Raw genomic sequence first — 22,088 nt, forward strand, 5'->3', positions numbered from 1 at the left:
CAGAGTGCTCATTATTGATTTGCATGGAGAACTAGACAAACAAGCACACACACACACATACACATACACACACACATACACACACACATACACACACACATACACACACACATACACACACACATACACACACACATACACACACACATACACACACACATACACACACACATACACACACACATACACACACACATACACACACACATACACACACACATACACACACACATACACACACACATACACACACACATACACACACACATACACACACACATACACACACACATACACACACACATACACACACACATACACACACACATACACACACACATACACACACACATACACACACACATACACACACACATACACACACACACACACACACACATACACACACACACACACACACACATACATACACACATACATACAAACATACATACAAACACATACATATTAGATTTGGCTTTTGGGTTGTCACTTGATAAAATGCCACTTTGGTTGATACACAATATTTCGTGTAATGTTTGGTGGAATTAAGACAAAATACGAGCTTATGTTTAGAATTGGTGAACATTAAACAAAGGTTGAATAAAATAGTCTTTGAGGAAGGAAAGATGAAAAGAGTTCTGCAAGGTTCAATGTTTGGCCTTCAGCCATTTAAAATCTGTATGATTAACAAACAGAACAGAAATTGTATTTTACAGGAGAGCAGTTGAAAAGAGGGGAAAATTCCAGAAGAAGCAGAGTTGGAGAGAGATTGTAGATCTTCAAAAGAGTTTGGGAGGTGGGGGTGAAATAAAAAATGAGATAAGGGCAAGTTAAGGACATCAAATGGAAGATTGGGAGGTTGGTTTGTGGGGAATTGATCCAAGGGTTGGGGCAACCTGGAAGAAGATGGACTCTTCTTGCATTTTTGAGGGAGAATGGAGTATGTTTTTGCTATGTAAAGGACACATCAGCAAAGTTAAGGCCAAGAAAAGGAATGCAACAGTGTGTACACATGCATTTCTTGACCCAGGCAGCAATGCATCAATTTGCACAGTGAAACTTATGAAAAAGCTTAATCTTGAAGGAAGAAAGTCAAGGATTCCACTGAAAACCACAGGACAAGTTGAAACAAACATGGTTTCAGGGTTAACAGTTGCTGGAATACAGTGACGATTTTTGCAATCTCCCAGGCATATACACACAGAAGACTAGAGCTTTGCATAAAGAAAACATCCCACATCAAAATGATGTGGATCAGCGGTCATATCTGAAGGTTTATATAGCAGAAGATAGCTCTGAGATAGAGGTACTAATTGGTTTAGATGTACCAAAGGCTCTGGAACCAATACCGAATGTAAGAGATGGAACTTGTGCTATCACAACTGTGCTTAGATGGACAATCAATGGACTATTAGAAAGAAAGAATGATACTGCTCAGAAGCAGTTAACAAGTGGCCATATGATGTTGTAAAACTCAATGAATCACTGAAGCAACCGTTCAAGACAGACTTTGTGGAACGCCTCAATAACAACCAAAAACCTTCAATAGAATACAAACAGTTCTTTAAAAATCTTGCTGATGAAAATAAATCAAGAGCATCCAAAGCAGAAAAGAAGAAATTGTTTTCAACAAAATGGATGAAAATGAAGTATTAGAAGATGCTGCAAATACTGCTGGTGATTATTGCTGCAAAGCTAAATCCAAGCAGGAATTAAACAAATGTCTGGGAACAAATCTGAAAGTAGCTCTGTAGCCCAGAACCATCAGCAAACAAGATCAATGAAGAAATCTTGCAGCACCTTTTAAAATGGGCAAACACAGAAAATTGTGCTGATGGCATAAAGGAGCATTTCATTGACAATATATTACAACTGCCTTCAGAAATGTTGAAAAAGGACTTAGAAATATTGGATGTTCCAAAAAGCTGTGACCAAAAGGGTTTTAACTTTGTACATGGAATCAAAACTGATTTTCAGAAAAATGGGAATGAATCGGAAGATTCTTCAGTTTTGAAGGTAACCAAGAGAGAAGATCAGAGAACATTTGACAAGATTGGAGAATTAATTTAAATAAAATTCGTAAAACCAATTGGAAGAATAACTGGTAAAGAAATGAATGCAGTTATTGAAGAAAGGGATTTAGCCTTGTCAAGATGCATACAGTTGAAAGAGGAGATTCACCTTTTAAAAGAGAACAAGTCATTGTTTTAATGACACAAGGCAACTGACTATGGAAAATGATCAAGAATGTACCTTGATGGCCCAGTTAATAATGATGCAGAAAGAATTATTACATTTCAGCAATGTAAAAAGAAAGGTGAAAAAAATTCAAACATCTCGAGTATACTACAGAAGGGATGAAAACAGAGGTAACAATGCACCAAATAAGCTTTTTACTCCAAGTTACTAATTTCTCAGAAGATAATGGGAAAATTACTTTCCTATTGAAAGAATTAAATGTAAAGAGAATTTAATAAAAGACCAAGATAAATGGCGAGAAAATGAGACTGAATTGGAAGCTACAAAATTGGATCTGGAATTACAGGAAAAGACAATAGAAGCCAGAGAGGCTGTTGATGAGCTTGAGAAACCAATGCCATTTGAATCCTCTCTTTTTTATAACCAACCACAGAAGAGAAAGAAAAAGATGAATAATTCTGTTGCTGTGAAAGTTAAAGAATCAAGAGTATCAGATGCCACACTTGACCAATCAATGTTGGATGAAGAAGCTGCGCAAGAGGTAATAAATCGTATCCAAAGCTTCAGGGAAAAAAAAAGGCCCATCTTATGCCCTCCAGAAAGTGTATACAGTTCCTTAAAAATCATGTTCAAGCACTGAATGGGGCTGGGCAAACTTGCAAGCGGATTAAGACTAAAAATGGCTCTATGAACAGACTAATTACCAAAATTTGTCTTTTAAAAGAAGCAGAGAGCTTTAATGATTAAAATATTCAAAAAAGTGAAAGTCATTTTAAATTTTCCAACATTAAACAACACATCACTGACTGATACAGAGTATATCAATATCTTCCAGCAACCTGCATACGTTTCTCCCCCTCCCATTCCCACCCCCAAGAGAAAAGGAAAAGTAGCGGTAACAAGAAAGACGATGAAAAAGAAAAAGGAAAGAGAGGCTGGGTGTGACATGACACTTCCAGTACCTATCCATAGAAGCTGTGGAGCCAACCCCTTGGATAGCTATTTTCTTAATTCATCGGTTGGTGAATCTCTACAAGTCTTTTATGAAGAGGGAAGTCAAACTTCCAGGTCACCACTATGCATTTTTTGCAATAGCCAAAGAGACAAATACAAATTGAATTGGTTAATTGTAGGTTATGTCCATAAGGTTCCCTAGTAGATACAATGTTGAGTCCAGCAGGAAGATTACCTTCATTATTCTAGTTAATATGTCGGCCAAATCCTGCCAAGATGGGGCTACCTTTGCGCAGGACCAGGTTGCATGAATGTTCCATGCTCCACTCCACACCTGAAGCACGTTTCTGATTTTCCCTTGTGGAATTTTTGTGGTGTGAGATAGAGCTAGTGCAGAAAGTTGTATTGGATCAGTCTGTGTCTAGAGTTGATAACTTGTCACACTGTCTTTACACCAATCCAACCAACATCTTTCGTCAATTATGATCCCAGGTTTGACTCTCATCTCTCTCTTGACCCATGTAGCCCAGTTTGGGGCATTCACCTTAAAGTACTGAGTATATTCTTGAAACAAATTTGGGTACATTTCCCAGTCGAAGTAACCACTCAACCTCACAAGGTGTAGGTGGGGCCATTGGTCCTACCTGTCCCTTAGGAATGATCATAATTGAAGGAAACAGTGAAAGGTCCCATAAGACAAATCATATCTGCCCTATAGCTGCTCGAAGGACATACCGTAAATATTTGTGTATAATCCGTTCCGTGTATAATGCGACTCTCCATTTTTGAGGGGAAAATTTTTTACCCCTGTGTATAATACGACCCACCCTCATCTGCCTGAGTCGCGCTGGCTTCTCTCTGCTCGCCCCCACCTCCCGAGTCGCGCTGGCGTCTCTCCGCTCGCCCCCACCTCCGAGTCGCGCTGGCGTCTCTCCGCTCGCCCCCACCTCCGAGTCGCGCTGGCGTCTCTCCGCTCGCCCCCACCTCCCGAGTCACGCTGGCGTCTCTCCGCTCGCCCCCACCTCCCGAGTCGCGCTGGCGTCTCTCTGCTCGCCCCCACCTCCCGAGTCGCGCTGGCGTCTCTCCGATCGCCCCCACCTCCCGAGTCGCGCTGGCGTCTCTCCGCTTGCCCCAACCTCCCGAGTCGCGCTGGCATCTCTCCGCTCGCCCCCACCTTTTTTGAGGGGAAAAGGGGGGCAAATGTTTTTGCATTATACATGAATATTTATGGTAAGCTGTCTCCACTCGCAGCAGTCCTCAATATGATGGATCCCATGCCGACGCCAAATCTCCAAGATTTTATTGCCCTGGTTTATGGGCGTCAGTGATGCCTTAGGTGATATTTCCACGTGCCAGATTTCAATCAGATGATTCAGTTAGAGTTATCTTTTTTGGCTATTAATTTGGCCTCCATTTGTATAGACTTTCACTTTCTTTTGAATATTTACCCAATGTATGCTTGATTTTTTTCTTTGTAATGATAATTATTATTTTAAGAAATAATAATTTTAAGAAATAATAATTAGGGCCAATATTGTATGCTTTAAAATGACTTGTGAGCATATTTTTCAAGAAGCCAGCAAATCTTGTTTACGAATTCCATGAGTGTCTCCTAGTGAAAGCTAATTCCAAGGTTAGCTAACTTTAGCATGTTTAAAATAAGCATTCAGTTTTGAGTTTGCCTTTTTATTGCAGAACCAGAGGAGCATAGAAACTGTCCAGATAATTCTTTTATATGTATTAATATTTTATTGTCTGTTTTATTAACTGTATTAGATATAGTTTTAATTGTTTTAATATAGTTCTTATATAAAGTTTTAAGAAACAGTGAAAAACTCTACACGACTTTAGAACAGACTTTTCATTTAACAAGTCAAAACAAGTAATTCCATGCTGTTTGGGCAATTATAAAGGAAGATAGTCGCAATATTCACTAATGGCTAAAATGTGATCATTCCACGTGCCAATCCACACTAAGCTTGTCTGCCTTTCCTACAATACTCCTTGCATTGAAATAGATGCACCTGAGAACATTTCCACCACATTCAGCCTGTTGACTTCTAACAGTGCACGCAATTTTTAACATAACCTTTTCCCTCCTCCACTCCTCTATCTGCTCTGGCACTCTGGTTCCCCTCTCCATGCAAATCCAGTTTAAACTCACCAGAGCAGCAACAGCAAACCTTCTTGCAAGGATAGTAGTCCCCTTCCAGTTCAGATGCAAACCGTCCATTTGGAAATACGTCCTACCTTCCCTGGAAGAGAGCCCAATGATCCAGAAACCTGAAGCCCTCCCACCTACACCACTCTTTAGCCACATGTTAAGCTGCATTATCCTCCTATTTCTAACTTTTTTAAAAAAAACTTTATTTAGTATTTTTTCAATAAAAATAAACAGACTTTTACAGAATAAGTAGTCTAATAATAAAACAGTAAAACAAACCCATCCCCTCCTCTCTCCCACAACAGATCCCTAAAGGGAAGCATTAAAAATAAACAAAAACATTTGGTAATTTACAATATTACTAAATTCATATTCTTCATATATGATTTCCACATCTTAACAAAAAAAATCATAATTATTATGTAAATTATGTTATTTTCTCCATATAGATACACAACTTCAACTCATTATACCATCAAACTACATTTAACTCCGCTTCATCTTTCCAAGACATAGCAATACCTTTACGAGCAACTGTCAATGCTAGACGAATAAACGCTGTCTGAAACTTATCCAACCCTAAGTCCACCAACGGAGTAAAATAACCTAACTAAAACATTTTTGAATCGAAAGGTTATTGAATTTTAAACCAGAAAGGATGAACTTTATCACAAAACCAAACAGAATGTATAAATGTTCCAACACATAATCCACACCTGAAACACAAATCTGAATGACTAAATCCATATTTTTTCCATTTTTAAGGGGTTAAATATAACTGATGCAAAAAATAATTAACCATACTATATCTTGCATTAATTAATTTAGTGAACCCATCATAACACTATTTCTAAACTTACTAGCACAGGTAGCAATCCCGAGATCACTACCCTAACTCCCTGAACTCTCCTTGCAGGACCGCCTGACCCTTCCTACCCACGTCATTGTCCCAACATGGACCACAACATTTGGGTGCTCACCCTCTCGCCTAAGAATGCCATGACCTCAGACCCTGGCCCCAGAGAGTCAACATATCATTCAGAATACTCGATCTCTTCCACAGAACCTCTCAACTGTCCCCCTACTAATGGAATCCCCTATCATGACAGCTCGCCTCTTCCCTTCCCTTAGCTTCTTTGTCAGAGGACCAGACTCCATCCCAGAGACCTGATCTCTGTGGCGTGTCCCTGCTCAGTCCTCCCCACAACAGTATCCAAAATGATATACTTGTTATTGAGGGGGATGATCACAGGGGTGCCCTGCACTGCCTGCCTGTTCAGTTTCCCTCTCCTGCCTCCAAGGTGTGACAGTGTTCTTGTATCTCCTGTCTATCGCCCCCTCTGCCTGCCAAATGATCTGGAAATCATCCAACTCCAGCTTTAATTCCTTAACTAGGCTTCTCAAGAGCTGCAACTGGATGCACTTCTCGCAGATGAAGTCATGAGGGATACTGCTGACTTCCCTGCCGACCCACATTTTGAAAGAGGAGCATTCCTCTGCCTTGGCTGCCATTCCCATTGTCTATGATTAGTTGAACAAAATATATATCTAAAATCCTGTGTGAATTCTTTTTGTTCCTTAAATCAGGTGGCCTTTTCTGACTTCATCTGACTATTCCTCACCTCTTACCTGTTCTCACCAGCCCACTCTGACAATGACCGCTCCCTCCTTTATCTTCAACTGTAGAATTCAATTGTCCAGTTAACTGCCATCTGCTGAGTTTCTCCTTTTTCAACCCCATTATCTTCATCTGTTGAACTCGATTGCCCAATTGTGGCAAGCTAATCACAGACGAAGCAGTCAAAATGGTAAAGTGCTCACTTGGGGAAGGGACAATTACGGGATGAGGCAGGACTGGGGAGAGTAAATTGGCAAAAGATGTTCATGGGAGAAAGCATAAAAATAATGCAGAGGATGTTTAATGACCACTTGTGCTGGATTCAGTATAGGTTTATCCAACTGGGACAAGGAAAAGACAGTAGGAAAGGGAACCATGGTTGACGAAACAGGTGAGGAAGAAGGAAGCATAATTAGATTTAGGAAGCAGGAAACAGGAAGGGCTCATGAGAATTGTATGGTAGCCAGGAAAGGACTTAGAAGAGCTCGAAGGGGCATGATAAGGTCTTAACAAGTCAGATTAAGGAGAACCCCAAGGAGTTCTATGCCCATCTGAAGAACAGAAAGATGAGATTGAAAGTGGAACCACTTAAGGATAAAGGAGGCAACAAGTGCCTGGTGGTGGATATGGGGAGATCCTCGATGAATACTTTGTTTCAGTATTCACAAGAGAAAAGAGCCTTGATGAGGGTGAGGTTTGAATAGAACAGGTTTGTATGCTGGACAGATGATATCAAGGAAGAGGAAGTGTTGGATCTTCTTAAAAACATTAAGATTGACAAGTCCCCAGGGTCAGGCTATTGTGGGGAGGGAAGAGATAGCTGGGGCATTGGCTTGAACTTTAAAGAGTCCTCCACGGCCACAAGGGAGGAGCCGGAGGTTTGGAGAATGGCAAAATGAAGTCCCTTTGTTTAAAAAGAATAGGGAAAATCCTGGACCAGTGAGTCCAAGGTCAGTGGAATGCAAACTATTGGAGAGGATGTATGAGCATTTGGAGAATTACAGTCTACTCAAGGATTGTCAGCATGGCTTTGTGAAGGGAAGGTCATGCCTCACGAGCCTAATTGAGTTTGAGGTCAAAGAAATTGGTGAAGGTAGGGCAGTTGATCAAATATGGATTTTCATATAGCATTTGACAAGGTCCCACATGAGAGACTCATTCAGAAAGTCATGAGGCACTGGCTCCATGGCATTGTGGATTAAAAATTGGCTTGCATGTAGAAAGCAGAGAGTAGTAGTGGACGGAAAGTATTCTGCCTGGAGGTCAGTGAGTAGTGGAGTTCCACAGGGATCTGTTCTTGGACCCCTGCTCTGTGACTTTTTATAAATAAGCTTGATGAAGCGGAAGGATGGGTCAGTAAGTTTGCAGATGATACGAAGGTTGGAGGAACTGTGGATGGTGCTAAAGGATGTCATAGGTTATAAAAGGATATAGTGAGGATGCAGTGTTGGGTGGAAAGGTGGCAGATAGAGTTCAATCCGGATGCCTGAGGTGATGCATTTTGGAAGATCAAACCAGAAGGCTGAGTACAGGTTTAATGTTCAGATATTTAACTGTGTGGAGGAACAGAAGGACTGTGGGATCCAAATCCCTACATCTCTCAAGGTTGCCACACAAGTTGATAAGATAGTTAAGGTGGCAATGGGATGCTGGGTATCATTAATTGAGGGATTCAGTTCAAGAGTCAAACTCTACAAACGTCTCATGAGAACACACCTACATTATTGCGTTCAGTTCTGGTCACTTCATGATAGGAAGGATGTGGAAGCTATCGACGCACCAGGGGACATCTCTACAAAGTTTAGGGGAGACGTCAGGAGTAAGTTTTTTTTAATAAAAGTTGTGTGTGCCTGGAATGTCTTCCCAGGGATGGTGGTGGAGAAGGGTGAAATATTAGGAGCATTTAAGAGATTTTTAGGCACATGGATGAAAGAAAACTAGAGGGTTATGAGGTAGAAAGGGTTTAGATTTTTTTTTTTAATATAGGCCTGTACTGTGCTGTAATGTTCTACATTCTAAAAATGTAAATAAAGTAGTAGTGGAAGGATACAGGTATATTAAAACAAACATGCATTTGATTTCTGCATGGATTCAGAGAGAATACAAATTTACATTTTGAAAAGAATGTCATATATCTCAAGTTCAAAGTAGGTGATTGGAAATTATATGCATTTCTTTTACCTTTTTTAGTAGGTGCATCCTGGACAGAAAGAGTAATGAGCTTCTGATTGGCTGGCAAAATAGGTCGCTCGGCTTCAGCCTGCTTCCGCTTCATCTCACGATTAAACTGGCGACGTTCAGCCCAGGTCCTGAATTTCTTCACAGTGACTTGTTCGAAATCAAAACGCTTCTCCAAGTATTTTTTAAATTCATCAATAGCTGGAAATTTGGTTGATTTTTTTTATTGTACTGACAATAAAACTGAAGAGCACAGTAGCAACTGGAGTACTTATCTAGACACCCAGTCTGAAGATACACATTTGGAAAGTTAAAATATAACAAAGTTGGTCACAAATCTAAATGCATTGATAAAGAATTGATTCAATTAAGAATAAAATCACTTTTCAGAATGCTTAAGGATGGGTTCTATGAGGATTTGGAGAAATACAGACTACTGAAGGATAGTCAGCATGGCTTTGTGAAGGGAAGCTTGTGTCTTACAAGCCTAATTTTTATGAGGATGTAACAAAAGAAATTGATGATGGCAAGGTGGCAGATGTGGTCTATAAGGATTTTAGTAAGGGCATTTGACAAGGTTACCCATGAAGGACTCATTTAGAAAATCAGGAGACCTTGGCTGTGTGGATTCCGAATTGGCTTGCCTATGTGGATTCAGAATTGGCTTGCCTGCAGAAAGCAGAGTAGTAGTAGAAGGTAAATATTCTGCCTAGAGGTCAGTGACTGGTGGAGTAGTGGAAGAATCTGTTCTGGGACATATGGTTTTTGTGATATTTATAAATGACCTGGATGAAGAGGTGGAAGGATGGGTCAGTAAGTTTGCAGATGACATGAAGGTTGGAGGAGTTGTGGATGAAGCTGAAAGTTGTCAAAGGTTATAAGAGGATATAGACAGGATGCAGAGTTGGGTGGAGAAATGGCAGATGGAGTTCAATCCAGGTAAGTGTGAGGTGATGTATTTTGAAAGGACAAACCAGAAGGCTGAGCAAAGGGTTAATGGTCAGTTACTTCAGAATGTGGATGAACAGAGGGTCTTTGGGGTCCAAATCCATACATCCCTTAAGGTCACCGCACAGGTTGATAGGATAGTTAAAAGTGATGTGATGCTGGGATTCATTAATAGAGGGATTGAGTTCAAGAGTAGAGAGGTCACGTTGCACCTCATTCTAGGAAGGGTGTGGAAGCTATGATGATGATGCAGACGAGATTTACCAGGATATTACCCGAATTGGAAAACAATTCTTATAAGACAACATTTTGCAGAGCTGGGACTTTTCTCTTTGGAGCATAGAAGGATGAGAGGAGACTTAATGGAGGTCTACAAGGAGACATAGATAGGGTGGACAGCCAGCACCTGTTTCCCAGGGTAATAAGAGCAAACCACCAGAGGACACATGTCCAAAGTGAAGGGAGGCAAGTTCAGGGGAGACATCGGGGCAAGTTTTTTTTTAAAACTATATAAGCGTAGAGATGTGGGTGCCTGGAATGCCTTGCCAGGTATGGTGATGAAGGCTGAAACATTAGGGGAATTTAAGAGACTTCTAGACAGGAACATGTCAGAAAAAGAGAGGATAACAGGGTAGAGAGGAACATGGGTCAGCACAACACGGAGGGCCAAAGGGCCTGTATTGTGCTGCATTTTTCTAAAATAACCATATCCATCACTTGAAGCATACCACAGAAATTAGCATTGCTTATTACAATAAGAACTTGATTCACCAAAAAAAAAATCAGACTCAAGGCAGTAATTTCTCTCAAAAAAATCACGCAATTATCATGAATTAGTCAGGTAATAAAGGTCCCACTCAGAAATAGCAAGAACAAAGAAATTTGCACAATAATATTATTCAGATTCTTTGGGAAATCTTAGGCCATATTGCAAAGGCAATATCACCAAAGTCCAAAACTAAGTACGAGATGCATTGAAATCTTCAAACATCTTCCCAAACAGGGAACCCACAGGATAGCTTGGTGTGGAATTAATATTTACGAAAAGGATTGAAAGCATACAACAAAAAAAGTGGCTGAGTTAGCCCACATCTCCAAAATAACCTGTAGAAAGGCCCAGGAGCAAATTCCCTTTATCTTGGAAATCTCACATTCATACCACCAACACACAAACTTCAACAGAAAGGAATAAAAAGTTAGACCATTCTAAATAACATTCTTTTTCAAAAAAAAAATCATCATCTTACCAATTGATTCTTCTTTGCATACTTCTACTTTAGCCTTCACCTGTCCCAGAGCTCCTGCTGCAATAATTCCACCCAAGGCTTCTCTTTCTTCCAAGGATTTAGAGTTTAATGCCCCTGAGCTACTGAGAGATTGTGAATTAGTGACAGGATTTTGTTCGATGGCAGTGTAGTCTGGTTCCTCATTTACTTCCCCGGAAGCATTCTCAACTTTTTCTGGGGATACATCTCCATTCATAGTCATTTTGGTTACCTCACCATTGCTTGCTGCCATATTCTGCTCTCTCTCTTGGTCTCTCATTTTTAGATAGTGTAGACAGGGAATGCTGCTCTGCGGCGGATCGTGTTTCTGCACAGAACAAAAAGAGACTTACAAAACACTGATCCAAAAGAAAAAAATTGCAAGAAAGAGTACCCTCCTGAAGAAGGGCTCAGGCCTGAAAGGTCGATTGTCTTATGCTTTCTAATAGATGCAACATGACCTGCCAACTTCCTCTAATACTTTTGCATACTGCACTGGACCGAAACATCTGCAGATTTCTTGTTTCCCTAGAGAAGAGATTTACCAGGATGTTATCTGAAACTTGGACAAGTTGGTATGAGAAATAAGAAAACCTGGACAAATTTGGATTGTTTTCACAAGTGCATTGAAGGTAGTGGGGAGACCCAATAGGTTTATGAAATTATGAGAGGCATAAATTGGGCAGACAGTAAAATCTTTCTCCCAGGGCAAAAATATAAAATATGACAGGACACGCATTCATTGAAGGTGAAACAGGAAAATTTAAAGGAGGTATGCAGCAAGTTTATTTCTTCACAGTATTTGATAGGTGCCTGGAACGTACTGCCAGAGGTTGCAATGGAAGCAGGTAATGATCATAGTATACAGGTAGTCCTCAACTTCTGATCTACACAAGTTACGCCCACCTGCACATACGACCAAAATTTTTTAAAATCTTTAAAACTACGGTACAATTACATATTTTGTACTAAAATGACTGTGTACAGTAGTCCTCACTCCCCATTGGCAGCCTGAGGTTCCCATTCCATGAATTATGACCAAACCCAAGTTACAACCAATTCTGTCCCTAGGGACAACCTGCATTTCAGGACTTTTGATCAGCATATGAATGGAGAGTTGTGGATCACGTGAAAGGGAGAAAAAATTAATTTAATTTGACATTGTGTTCAGCAGATATTGTGGGCAAAAAAAAGCATGCTCCTGTGGTTTATCTTTGTGTTTTTTGTTCTCAAGGCAAGATATGGCAAAATGTTACTGTGTGGAAACCAGGGTGTCAAGGGTTAAGTGAGGTTAAGCAAAGATGCAGAAATATTACTTTCTAGCTTGAAGTATTAGAGCACAAACCAAGATGCATATAAACTTATCCACTACATTCAAACAAATTAGCATTAGGACCCCAAAACCAGCAGCAGAAATTCACCAAGACAAATGATTACTTAAAAGTTGCTTTTAATTTTCTTTCAACATAAAAAAAAGGCCATCTCACAAGCTCCTCCAAATCTTGTGTTCCTCGATCACTGAAAGAAAACAAAATTTGGGAGCATCTGCGAACTAGTTTATAATCTGCAATGTGTCAATTTCTGATCAAAATTCACAAAGTGCAAGAACTGCTCACCAACACTCATCAAAATGAATCCAAACAGGAATATTTATGTATACACATGGTCTGCAATTGTTTAACAACATCCATCAGAGCCATTTCTCCAGCCACAATTTTTTGGCTTTGATATACTTGAGAAAATGAATAACCTAAACAAATCTCTGGATTCATGCAAATGTTAGTCAAGTCATTTCCCTCAGCAACAAACTTAATTACATATACCATCACCATTTATTTCCATCTTACCCTGATGCTTCCTGTTCCTAAAAAATAGGGTCGTGACCAGGTAACAACTCTGGTTTCTCTGTGCAGATAAACTGGAATACCAGAATTATGGAATGTCATGATCCAACCATCAGGAAGTGGTTCAGTTGGTGGACGCCCACGATCTACAGAAATTAAAATAATTTTAATGCCTTGTTTGGCTGAAAATGTCTGAATTTTTTTCATGACAAACAAACCAAGAGATGAAAATTTAACAAAATTTGTTTAAGGGTCATCTATGCCCCCTAAATTATGGATTCAAACAAAGCATCTTCAAATAACTAATGAAACAAAACTTAATGGTTGTCATTTCAACATCTCCAATATTCTACCTTCCTTTCCTCTTCAACACTATCATTCAGATTATTAAGTACCACAGTTTCGAAATGCTGTTCGTATCCCCAAGGATTACTCACGACCCGATGAATATTTTCAGCATTTTCTGTTTGATGTTACAGGGTACTTGGGTATGTTTCTATGCAAGATAATCTCCAATAACATGCCCTAATTAAGTGACAGATGATCTTCTATACAATCCATTCTGAAGTGTAGATTGTTAAAAAGAAAAAAAAAAAAACCCACAATAATCCTAATACCTAGGCCATTTATACACTGAAAAGCAAAAGAAGCTTACAAGGAGGATAATGTTTGAAACTTAGCCAAAAAAGATCAGGTGCAGGAATAAACAAGGCAACCCAGTCTTCAGATGCTATTCTAATGAGATTAAGGAAATCCAATGTTAAATTCATCAAGTGGGCAGCATGTTTAGCACAACACTACTACAGAGCCAGTGACCTGGGTTTAAATGCGGCACTGTCTGCAAGGAGCTTATATGTTCTGCCCATATCTGCTTGGGTTTCTTCCAGGTGTTCTGGTTTCCTCCCACTTTTCAAAATGTATGGGGGTTGTCGGTTAATTGGGGTATTTGGATACCACGGGCTCAAAGGCTGGAAGGGCCTGTTATGCTGAATGTCCAAATTTTAAAAAATCTTTTTAAAATTTGAACAGGAAAAACAGTATTAACACAAACCAAGAAGTGCATTTTCTATGGTTTAGTTTTAAACCATCCTTCAAATCTTGGGATAATGCCCAAGTTGGATTCGTGAGATATTAATCTCTCAAAAGGATTTGGTTGTGCATTGTTCAATATTAACTAAAACTCCAACATGGCAGCAACCACAGCACAAAATACACTCCATTTTGGCATCAATTCACAGCTTTAAAATACAAAAACTGACATTTCCTACTGCATCAGCAGGAGAAATACCATTTTTTAAAAAAAATATTTGTTCCATTTACATCAGTTTTCCTATTACAATAAAATTAAACTTTGAGTTGCCAGAATAAAATGAACCTTAATTACAGCAAGGTGAATCCATAAATTATAGCAATTTTTCCATATGAAGCCACATATGGGCACAACTCTTCAAAACACAAATGCAAAAGTGTTCCTTCATTTTCTGCCAACTTTTCCAGATGCATGTGCTCATATTTACAAATGATTAGAAATGAAGTTAGCTTCAATGATCAAAGCTTTTGCTTCCTTTTCATTAAGAATTTTTGGATTTGCAGAATTCCTGAACACAAAAAAAGGTTCAAATTTTCACTCAGTACCTAAAAATTAGGGTAGAGGATAGGTCCTTGGAGAACTTGGTAAAGTTTGAAGAGAGAAAGTTACAAAATTAGTGTAATAATATTGATATTTACAGTGGAAACTAATGGATGAGACAAAAAACATCGTTATGAAGTGAAATAAAGCAAAACAAAAAATGAAAACTCTACATTTTTTTTGCACATGAGGGAAGAATTTAGCTGAGTGTTGGTTAGCTTCAAAAACTGTACAGGATTTATGACTGTTCTTTTATTTCTGTGGAGCACAATGTGAGTCAAGATAGCCTGGACAAATGGATAGGAAGTGGTGTAACAGAACATAATAAGCAAGTTTGCTTGTGATGTTTTCTTTCTAACGATCTTGTTCACATATTTCACTTAAGATGCTGGAATGAATCATACAGGACTGCATGTGCCAAGAACCTGATGCTGATCTTGAACTTTCCTTAGAAACGAAGGCATCCAAGATCTCTGAAGAATGCTGTGCTACTCAGTTAATACCAGCTAAATAAGTCTTTACACTTCTCAAATACATTGTGTCAAACTCTTGCAAAACACAATTTTGTAAATAATTGCAATTAAGAAATTACAATTTTTTTTTTTAATTATTAGTTTCAGATTTTTTTTAATATCCAAAGTTAGTTTAGAATATAATGTGTGGTTTTCAGGCAGTGATTTGGAGGTTGATTAAAAAAATGCCCAGTGTAATTCCAAGAGATGAACAAGTAATATAAAGCACTCTTTACCCTCCAAAATGCAAGATTCACCAGACACATACACCAGAGCATTAACCACAATTTGAATGTCATTGTTATAAATAGTAGCTCAAGTCAAAAAAGACACCTGCCAGACATGGTCAGAAGTAAAAGAGAAAGTTATCACTTCCTCCAAAACCAATGCACACAACAAATTTAACTTTGGATGTAAAAAAAACCTGAAATTTTCAAAAACTGATTAAAAAATTATACTGAATATGGAATATTTAACTAAGTATTTTTTAAAGTGTTTTTGTTTTAAAATAATACTCATACTTAAGTATAATTATATATTAAGTTGGAGATCAAACCCTGGTCCTGATCGCTGACGCTGTAACAACAGTGCGCTATCGCTACGTTAACAGTGCTGTGGGGTTAGTGCTTATGGTTAATGTGGACTCAGTGGGTCAAAGGGCTTGTTTGAATGCTGTGCGAAGATGCTAGATTTGTTGAGAGGAAGCACATCAAGATCACTATAAATATTTAAGGTGTTCTGTGAACACCATCTTGTGTTCAGTACTGCCAGTCACTGAACCGGTGTGGACTTGAAAGGCCAACATGGCCTGTTTCCGCTCCGTAAATGGTTATATGAAATTTAACATCTTTTTTAAAAAAAATCATTATTGCTGAAGACTTTAAATTCAAAAATTCAGCAACATTTTCAGAGGAAAGCTACCACTGTTACAAAGTTTACAGATCCATTATGTTGGATGTTTGATACCAACCAATCGATTATTGGAAAGGTGATTACAGGGGTAGGCTTCTGCAGATTTAAGCCAAAACATTTTCAATGTATATCATTCACAGATATGTGCAGATCCACATGAAATTCTGAAATAGCATTTGAGTTTCTCTTTATCAACATTATTCACCACTAGTAGTACACACTACTGGAGGTCCAGAATGACAGTTGTCAATTCCCAATCTGTGCCATTTGATTTTTGCAGGATGATGGTTGTTTTCACATCAAGTTCAAGTTTCTAATAGCTACAAAAACATCTGCAAAAGTGTTTTTGGAATGATATTCAAGGAAGGATGTTCAATTGGGCTGCTTTTTATTCTGACGTTGTCAGACAAGCCTCAAATATAACCCATCTGAGTGAGGTATGAGAAGTAGCCAGAACTCTCTCAACTACAAAACACCTTCAGGAGATTGGAGGATGTGGAATAATTTGCTTACTTTTCAATACAGTTTTAATTTTGGTCATCAATGGCTGCACACTTGTTTCTTCATCAGTCTGGTGGTCACTGTCACCAGTAACATCCTCTTCAGCCCGTTTCCTTTTTTTGGGAGGAGGCAACACTGCCTCCAGGAGTGCATCAACATCATTCTCAAAATCATCCTGTAAAATATAGTATCAAAGGCCATCCTACTATAACAGTGTGAATATTTCTAAATGGGGCAATTACAAGATAACAAGCTGCATTATTAAGTAATTTTTAGCATTTCCTCAATTCAATTGAAGCCAATAGATCACAGTGAATAGCAGCAAATCTCACTGAATTCTACAGAAATGGTCCCTGTGGTAACCTGATGACACAAATATATTTATCTTTAAAATGTTAAGCCTGCTAGGTCATCTCTATGCTAGAAACAAATCTGTTGTTCCTCAATGTGCAATAACTTCATCTCATCCTATAAATCAATCATCCCTGTAATGAGGCAATACATTGAAAAATATCAACTTTAAAAGTATTTTTAGTTTCCATAGAAATAGCTATTCCACAAAATACTTCTTAAAATAAATACTATTATAGCATGCCTAGGTAATTAGTCTAAATTTTCCAAACACATGTTATCACTGGAGATCTTGATTTTACTCATTACACAGAGTCCTGTGGTATAATTTGATGATGTTGCAATTAAAATAAATTTCAGAATACTTAAAATAGGTTCATGTATAAATAAATGGTCTTATATTTATAAAGTGGGCAGGTCATTTCAAATCGAAACACTTACAAGTAATAAAATGAAGATGTAAAAGATACGTTTCATGCTCCTGTTGTCAAAGTTTAGAGTTCCGGTCTGTGATCGATGCCATCATTGTACTGAGCTTTATCTAATGTTCTGGTCAGTCTTCAGAGTTGGTTCATCCATACACACCTACAGATGGGTGGACACAACTCCGACTGACCAATTCATAGACAAGAGACTGGCATCAGAACTGTGTAGCAGTTTGTATAACTGTTCATCCATTCTATTGGCTGAAGGACCAGTTCCAAAAGTGTAAATAAAATAGTAGTAGTGGAAGGATACAGGCACATTAAAACAATCATTGCATTATTTACCTATAATGCAAATCATTTTCCCTTTTTTTAATTTGTTGTAAAATGGAATTTGTTGGCTCTTCACCAGACTTGAAAAGTTACACAAATGGATGAGCTGCTCAAAGGCACCACACAGGGTTCAAAATACTAGACATATTACCTGATGCATGTAAATTTTGAATGAGAAATCAAAAGTATGACCCCTGAAGTGTAAATCTAAATGGTTAAAAAAAAATTTTAAGCCCATTCTTATCTCTTTCAAAATCATCAATTGATGTTAAGAAGGTTACATGCACCAGGTTGGTGTAACGGACAATATGGAAAAGGAAAGGCATTTATAGTCACTAGGATAAATCCACGTGCAATCTCGTATGCGCGTGAGTATTTTGAACCCTGCTCACATACCTCAAATGAATAACTCAGAGCTTCTTCGTCGACGTGATCCTGTTGTATGATCATTTCAGATTTGAAACCTGTTCCTTCTGTATCATCGGTTTCAAAGTTTTCCGGGAAGTCTACTTCATCGAGTACAGCAAATTCCACTTTTTTCTCTTGATTGTCTTCAACTTCTTGTTTATCCGCACTTTTATTCGAGAAACTCCCTGAACGTTCTGCTCCCTTCTTATCAAAAGGAGTACCATACAAACCTCCATTCATGCTATTGCTAAATTTAGTACCTTTCTCAACAGATTCAACACCAGAATATAAGACCTGCCTGTCTTTGCTTATACTATTATCTGAAAAGACAACTCTGATTTTAACATCTTTGAGCAACTTAATATCAGGGGCAAACTTAGGAACAGCTGGTGCATGACGCGCTGTCCTTGGATTCAGTGGACAGCTTCCCGACACTGCTGTGAATTGGTTGTTAAAGACAGTGGATTCCATCATAAGACGCTGGTCTTGGCTGGATGTGTTACAGTCCCCAGCGGGAGTGTCTGAAAGTCCATCACCACCAGAGCCAACGTCCATAACTTCTGCGTCACTGGACGTTTGCAGGGGAGGTGGTGGAGGCGGCGGCACACTCGGAGGAAGAGGTGGGGAGCACAGTTGATTCTCTACATTCGGTGGTAATGAAGGCTCTGTGGCCAGAGGAGGTATGCTTCCAAACATCTCCATCTTCTAAATTAATTCTAATTCTATAAATAATTTCTTACTTAATCCCGTTAACGACGAATTAAACATAAATCAGTCCATGATATATTTAAATGCGAGGGTACTAATCAAAATTTACAGATGATTCAGTTAAGCTGACTACATTATTCTTTTCATTAAAGTAGACAGCTTTTAGAATCACTGTCTCAATTATTGAAAATCACAATGTATTCAGCTTAATCAACGTTAGGATTAGACAGTTCATCATCTTGTATCCTTAAGACCATCTTCTACTCTTTATCACCTGTAGAGACAAAACAAAATGCCATTAATCATTTTCACCAAACCATCATAAACTTTCAAATATCTATGCCATGGCTCTTAATCTCTGCAAGACCCATTCTAGATACAAATACATTCTGATGGAATTATTCTGTGCAGTGCCATTTCTCCTTTAAGTGAGAAACAATCAGTGATCCATTTGTCCTCCTAGAAAGACAAAAGATTCTGTGATAAAATAAAGAAAGCCCTTTTTAAGTACATCATACCCATTATGAAAAGTAGGTTACATAGCATTGCGTTACTCAAATCAGTAAATTCCCAAATTCTACTTGAAGCTTCAATAATTTTGAGAGAATTTTGATACAAAGTTCACAAAATTAAATATACAACTACCTCATGAAAGGAACCAGGCAACAGTAGCACTCCCATTACTTGTTTATGGAGAGGGGGGCTGTGTACTGAGGAATGAATGCATTGGGATATTCATTCATGATTGGAAACCACTGATTTCTATCACTCGTGCTATGATTTGCTCTCTTGAAATCTGCTGTGCCTTCCGAAATGCAATGGAGACAAGATTTCAAATGGTACTTAAGTGTCAATTTTCACTCCCAAATGTTGAAGAATTTCAACGTTGCAGCAAAGGAGGCTCAATTAGCTCCGTCAGAGCAAGTCAGAGGTTTAATTTCTCCATTCTATTCCCAAAGCCCTATAAATCCTTCAATGAAATAATGACTTCATGTCCTTAAATTGACAACCAGTGTTGAGTTATTTGATGGACCCAAGCCCAAAACTTTGATCAGCTGAGTTTCTCCAGCATTGTTTTTACTTAAAAGTTATTCAATATGGAACAAGCTCTTTGAGCCAACTCATGCAGTCAGCGCCAACTTGCCTGCATTTGATCCATATCCTTTAAGCCCTTCTTATCTTTGTACAAGTCTGTGGTCTTAATAACTAAAAACTTCATAGCTAGGAGAGATACAAACTTTCAACAAATGCCTCAAGATTCTGTTATGGTAATTAATCAACCATGACCAAGGGAACAAATTCAAAGGGCCAAAATTGTCCAAGCCCATTCAGATACCCTTCCATCTAAAATTGAAGCAGTGCAGATGTTGGAAACGAAATAAAATGAGAACTTTAAAAATGCTCAGCAGGTCGACTGGAAATGGGAAGACTATGAAACGTTTCAGCCAAGTTACCTGCCAGTGGATTTCCAGCATTGCCAACCCCCCCCCCCAGAGTAAGACACTGCAATCCAAGATAGTTTGGACCATTGGTTTGTGGTTTCAGGACCATGGGAACAGGGAATGAGAAAGGTGTCAAACTGCAGAGAGCACAGAAAAGCGGCTTGTGCTCGGTTTAAGGGTTTAAAGCAAGAACTGTCTCAGTGCGGGGTGGAATGAATCATCTCAGAATGGAACCCCCGTTGTAGGCCCGAGGCGGTGGGCAGGATGAGCACCAGCTCCCCTGAGGGTAAAAGAGCAGGTGCCACAGCAGCTTCACCTTGTCTGTCTGACCCGAGGCCACGGCAGCCCGACTGGGGAGCGGCGCCATCGAAGCACCGAGGCCTCATGACGGCTCGATGCCGTTAACCACCCAGGAGGATCCAGCCAGGCCTGGGGCCTACGACAAGAATAAGGAAACGGAGGCTGCCGGCAGACTCCAAACAGCCCTCAACCCAGACCGGTAAATCATAAGGGCCTTTGCACTTAACTCGCCAACAACCTACCGTCAGGTTCGCCAGTTCCTCACGCAGTTTAATTTCATCGCCTCCCCTCGAATCCTCACTCCAAATCCCCGCACCATCAGCAACCTCGACTCCGAACAACCCCGCCCACATTCGTGATTGACGTCCATGTTCGTCAATGAACGCGGGCTGCAAGGGTTCGTTTTTTTTGATTACGCCAATCAACGAATTGGAGATGACTGATGTCGTGTTTCTCCAATCACTCGGCGAATACATGATTGACAGCTCCCTCCACCAATCATTCCGCTTGTCAAATTTATTTCTTCGCCAATTGCCGTTGCGCAAATCTGAGAGAAGATCAGTTCCACCAATCACCATGAAGGATTCCGTCCGTAGCCTGATTGATCTCCGCCCCAAACACTGAAAGTTCCAAAATTACATCTGAAAATAACTCACAGCTTCAGAATCCTCCCACCACCCCCCCCACCACCACCCCCCCACCCCCCCCCCCACCACCTTCATCAGGCACTCACTCAAACCTTGATGAAGACTCAAACCTTGATGAAGGCTCAGGCCGGATATTTGGTCACCTGTCCCAATAACATGGGCAAGACAAAGGAGATGATCATGGTTTTCAGGAGGACTGGGAACGACCACCCTCCTCTACACATCAACAACTCTGCAGTGGAGAGCGTAGAACACAAAATTCCTTGGAGTTCACTTAACTAGAGACCTATCGTGGACTCTCAAAATCACCTCACTTGTCAGGAAGCGCAAAAGTGATTAAATTTCCTGAGAAGATTGAAATGGTCAAGGCTACTGGCCACCATTATATCATTCTTCTGTAGGTGCTCTATCAAGAATGTCCTGGTCAGCTGCATTACTGTGTGGTACAGTGCTACAGAGAAATGGATTGGAGGTCAATCCACAGGACCATAAGAGTGGCAGAAAGGATCACAGGAATCTCTTTCCCCCCCCCCATATACAGGAATAGGTAGCACCACCAGGTTGTGGAAAAGCTTCTTCCCAGAGGTAGTGAGAATACTGAATGACCAAAGGCACTGGTGTCACTTGGGGGGTTGGGGGGCAGGGAGTGTGGGTGGCACTGGGTGACACCATCAGAGGGGGTGACACCAAAATGACTGTCTATAAAATTTTTGTGCAGTGTTTCAGCAGAAATTTAATATCCTTGT

General features: G+C 39.6%; 1 protein-coding gene across 2 annotated transcripts in view; it reads right to left on the minus strand.

Annotated features, from left to right (window-relative positions):
* dgcr8 (DGCR8 microprocessor complex subunit) overlaps positions 1-21,076 on the minus strand; it is a 62,314-nt gene extending 41,238 nt beyond the window's left edge. The window contains exons 1-6 of one of the 2 annotated variants that reach the window (XM_069932572.1): positions 20,938-21,076; positions 18,234-19,227; positions 16,741-16,903; positions 13,177-13,319; positions 11,312-11,657; positions 9,120-9,317 (exon numbers count right to left, since the gene is read on the minus strand). In XM_069932572.1, the coding sequence (XP_069788673.1) occupies positions 9,120-9,317; positions 11,312-11,657; positions 13,177-13,319; positions 16,741-16,903; positions 18,234-18,947 (1,564 nt within the window). In that variant the 5' untranslated portion in view covers positions 18,948-19,227; positions 20,938-21,076. The other variant, XM_069932573.1, reaches the window with a different exon arrangement.
* Positions 21,077-22,088: the final 1,012 nt, after the last annotated feature.

This window comes from Narcine bancroftii, chromosome 4 (assembly GCF_036971445.1).
Source record: "Narcine bancroftii isolate sNarBan1 chromosome 4, sNarBan1.hap1, whole genome shotgun sequence".
In the NCBI taxonomy this organism is placed as follows: domain Eukaryota; kingdom Metazoa; phylum Chordata; class Chondrichthyes; order Torpediniformes; family Narcinidae; genus Narcine; species Narcine bancroftii.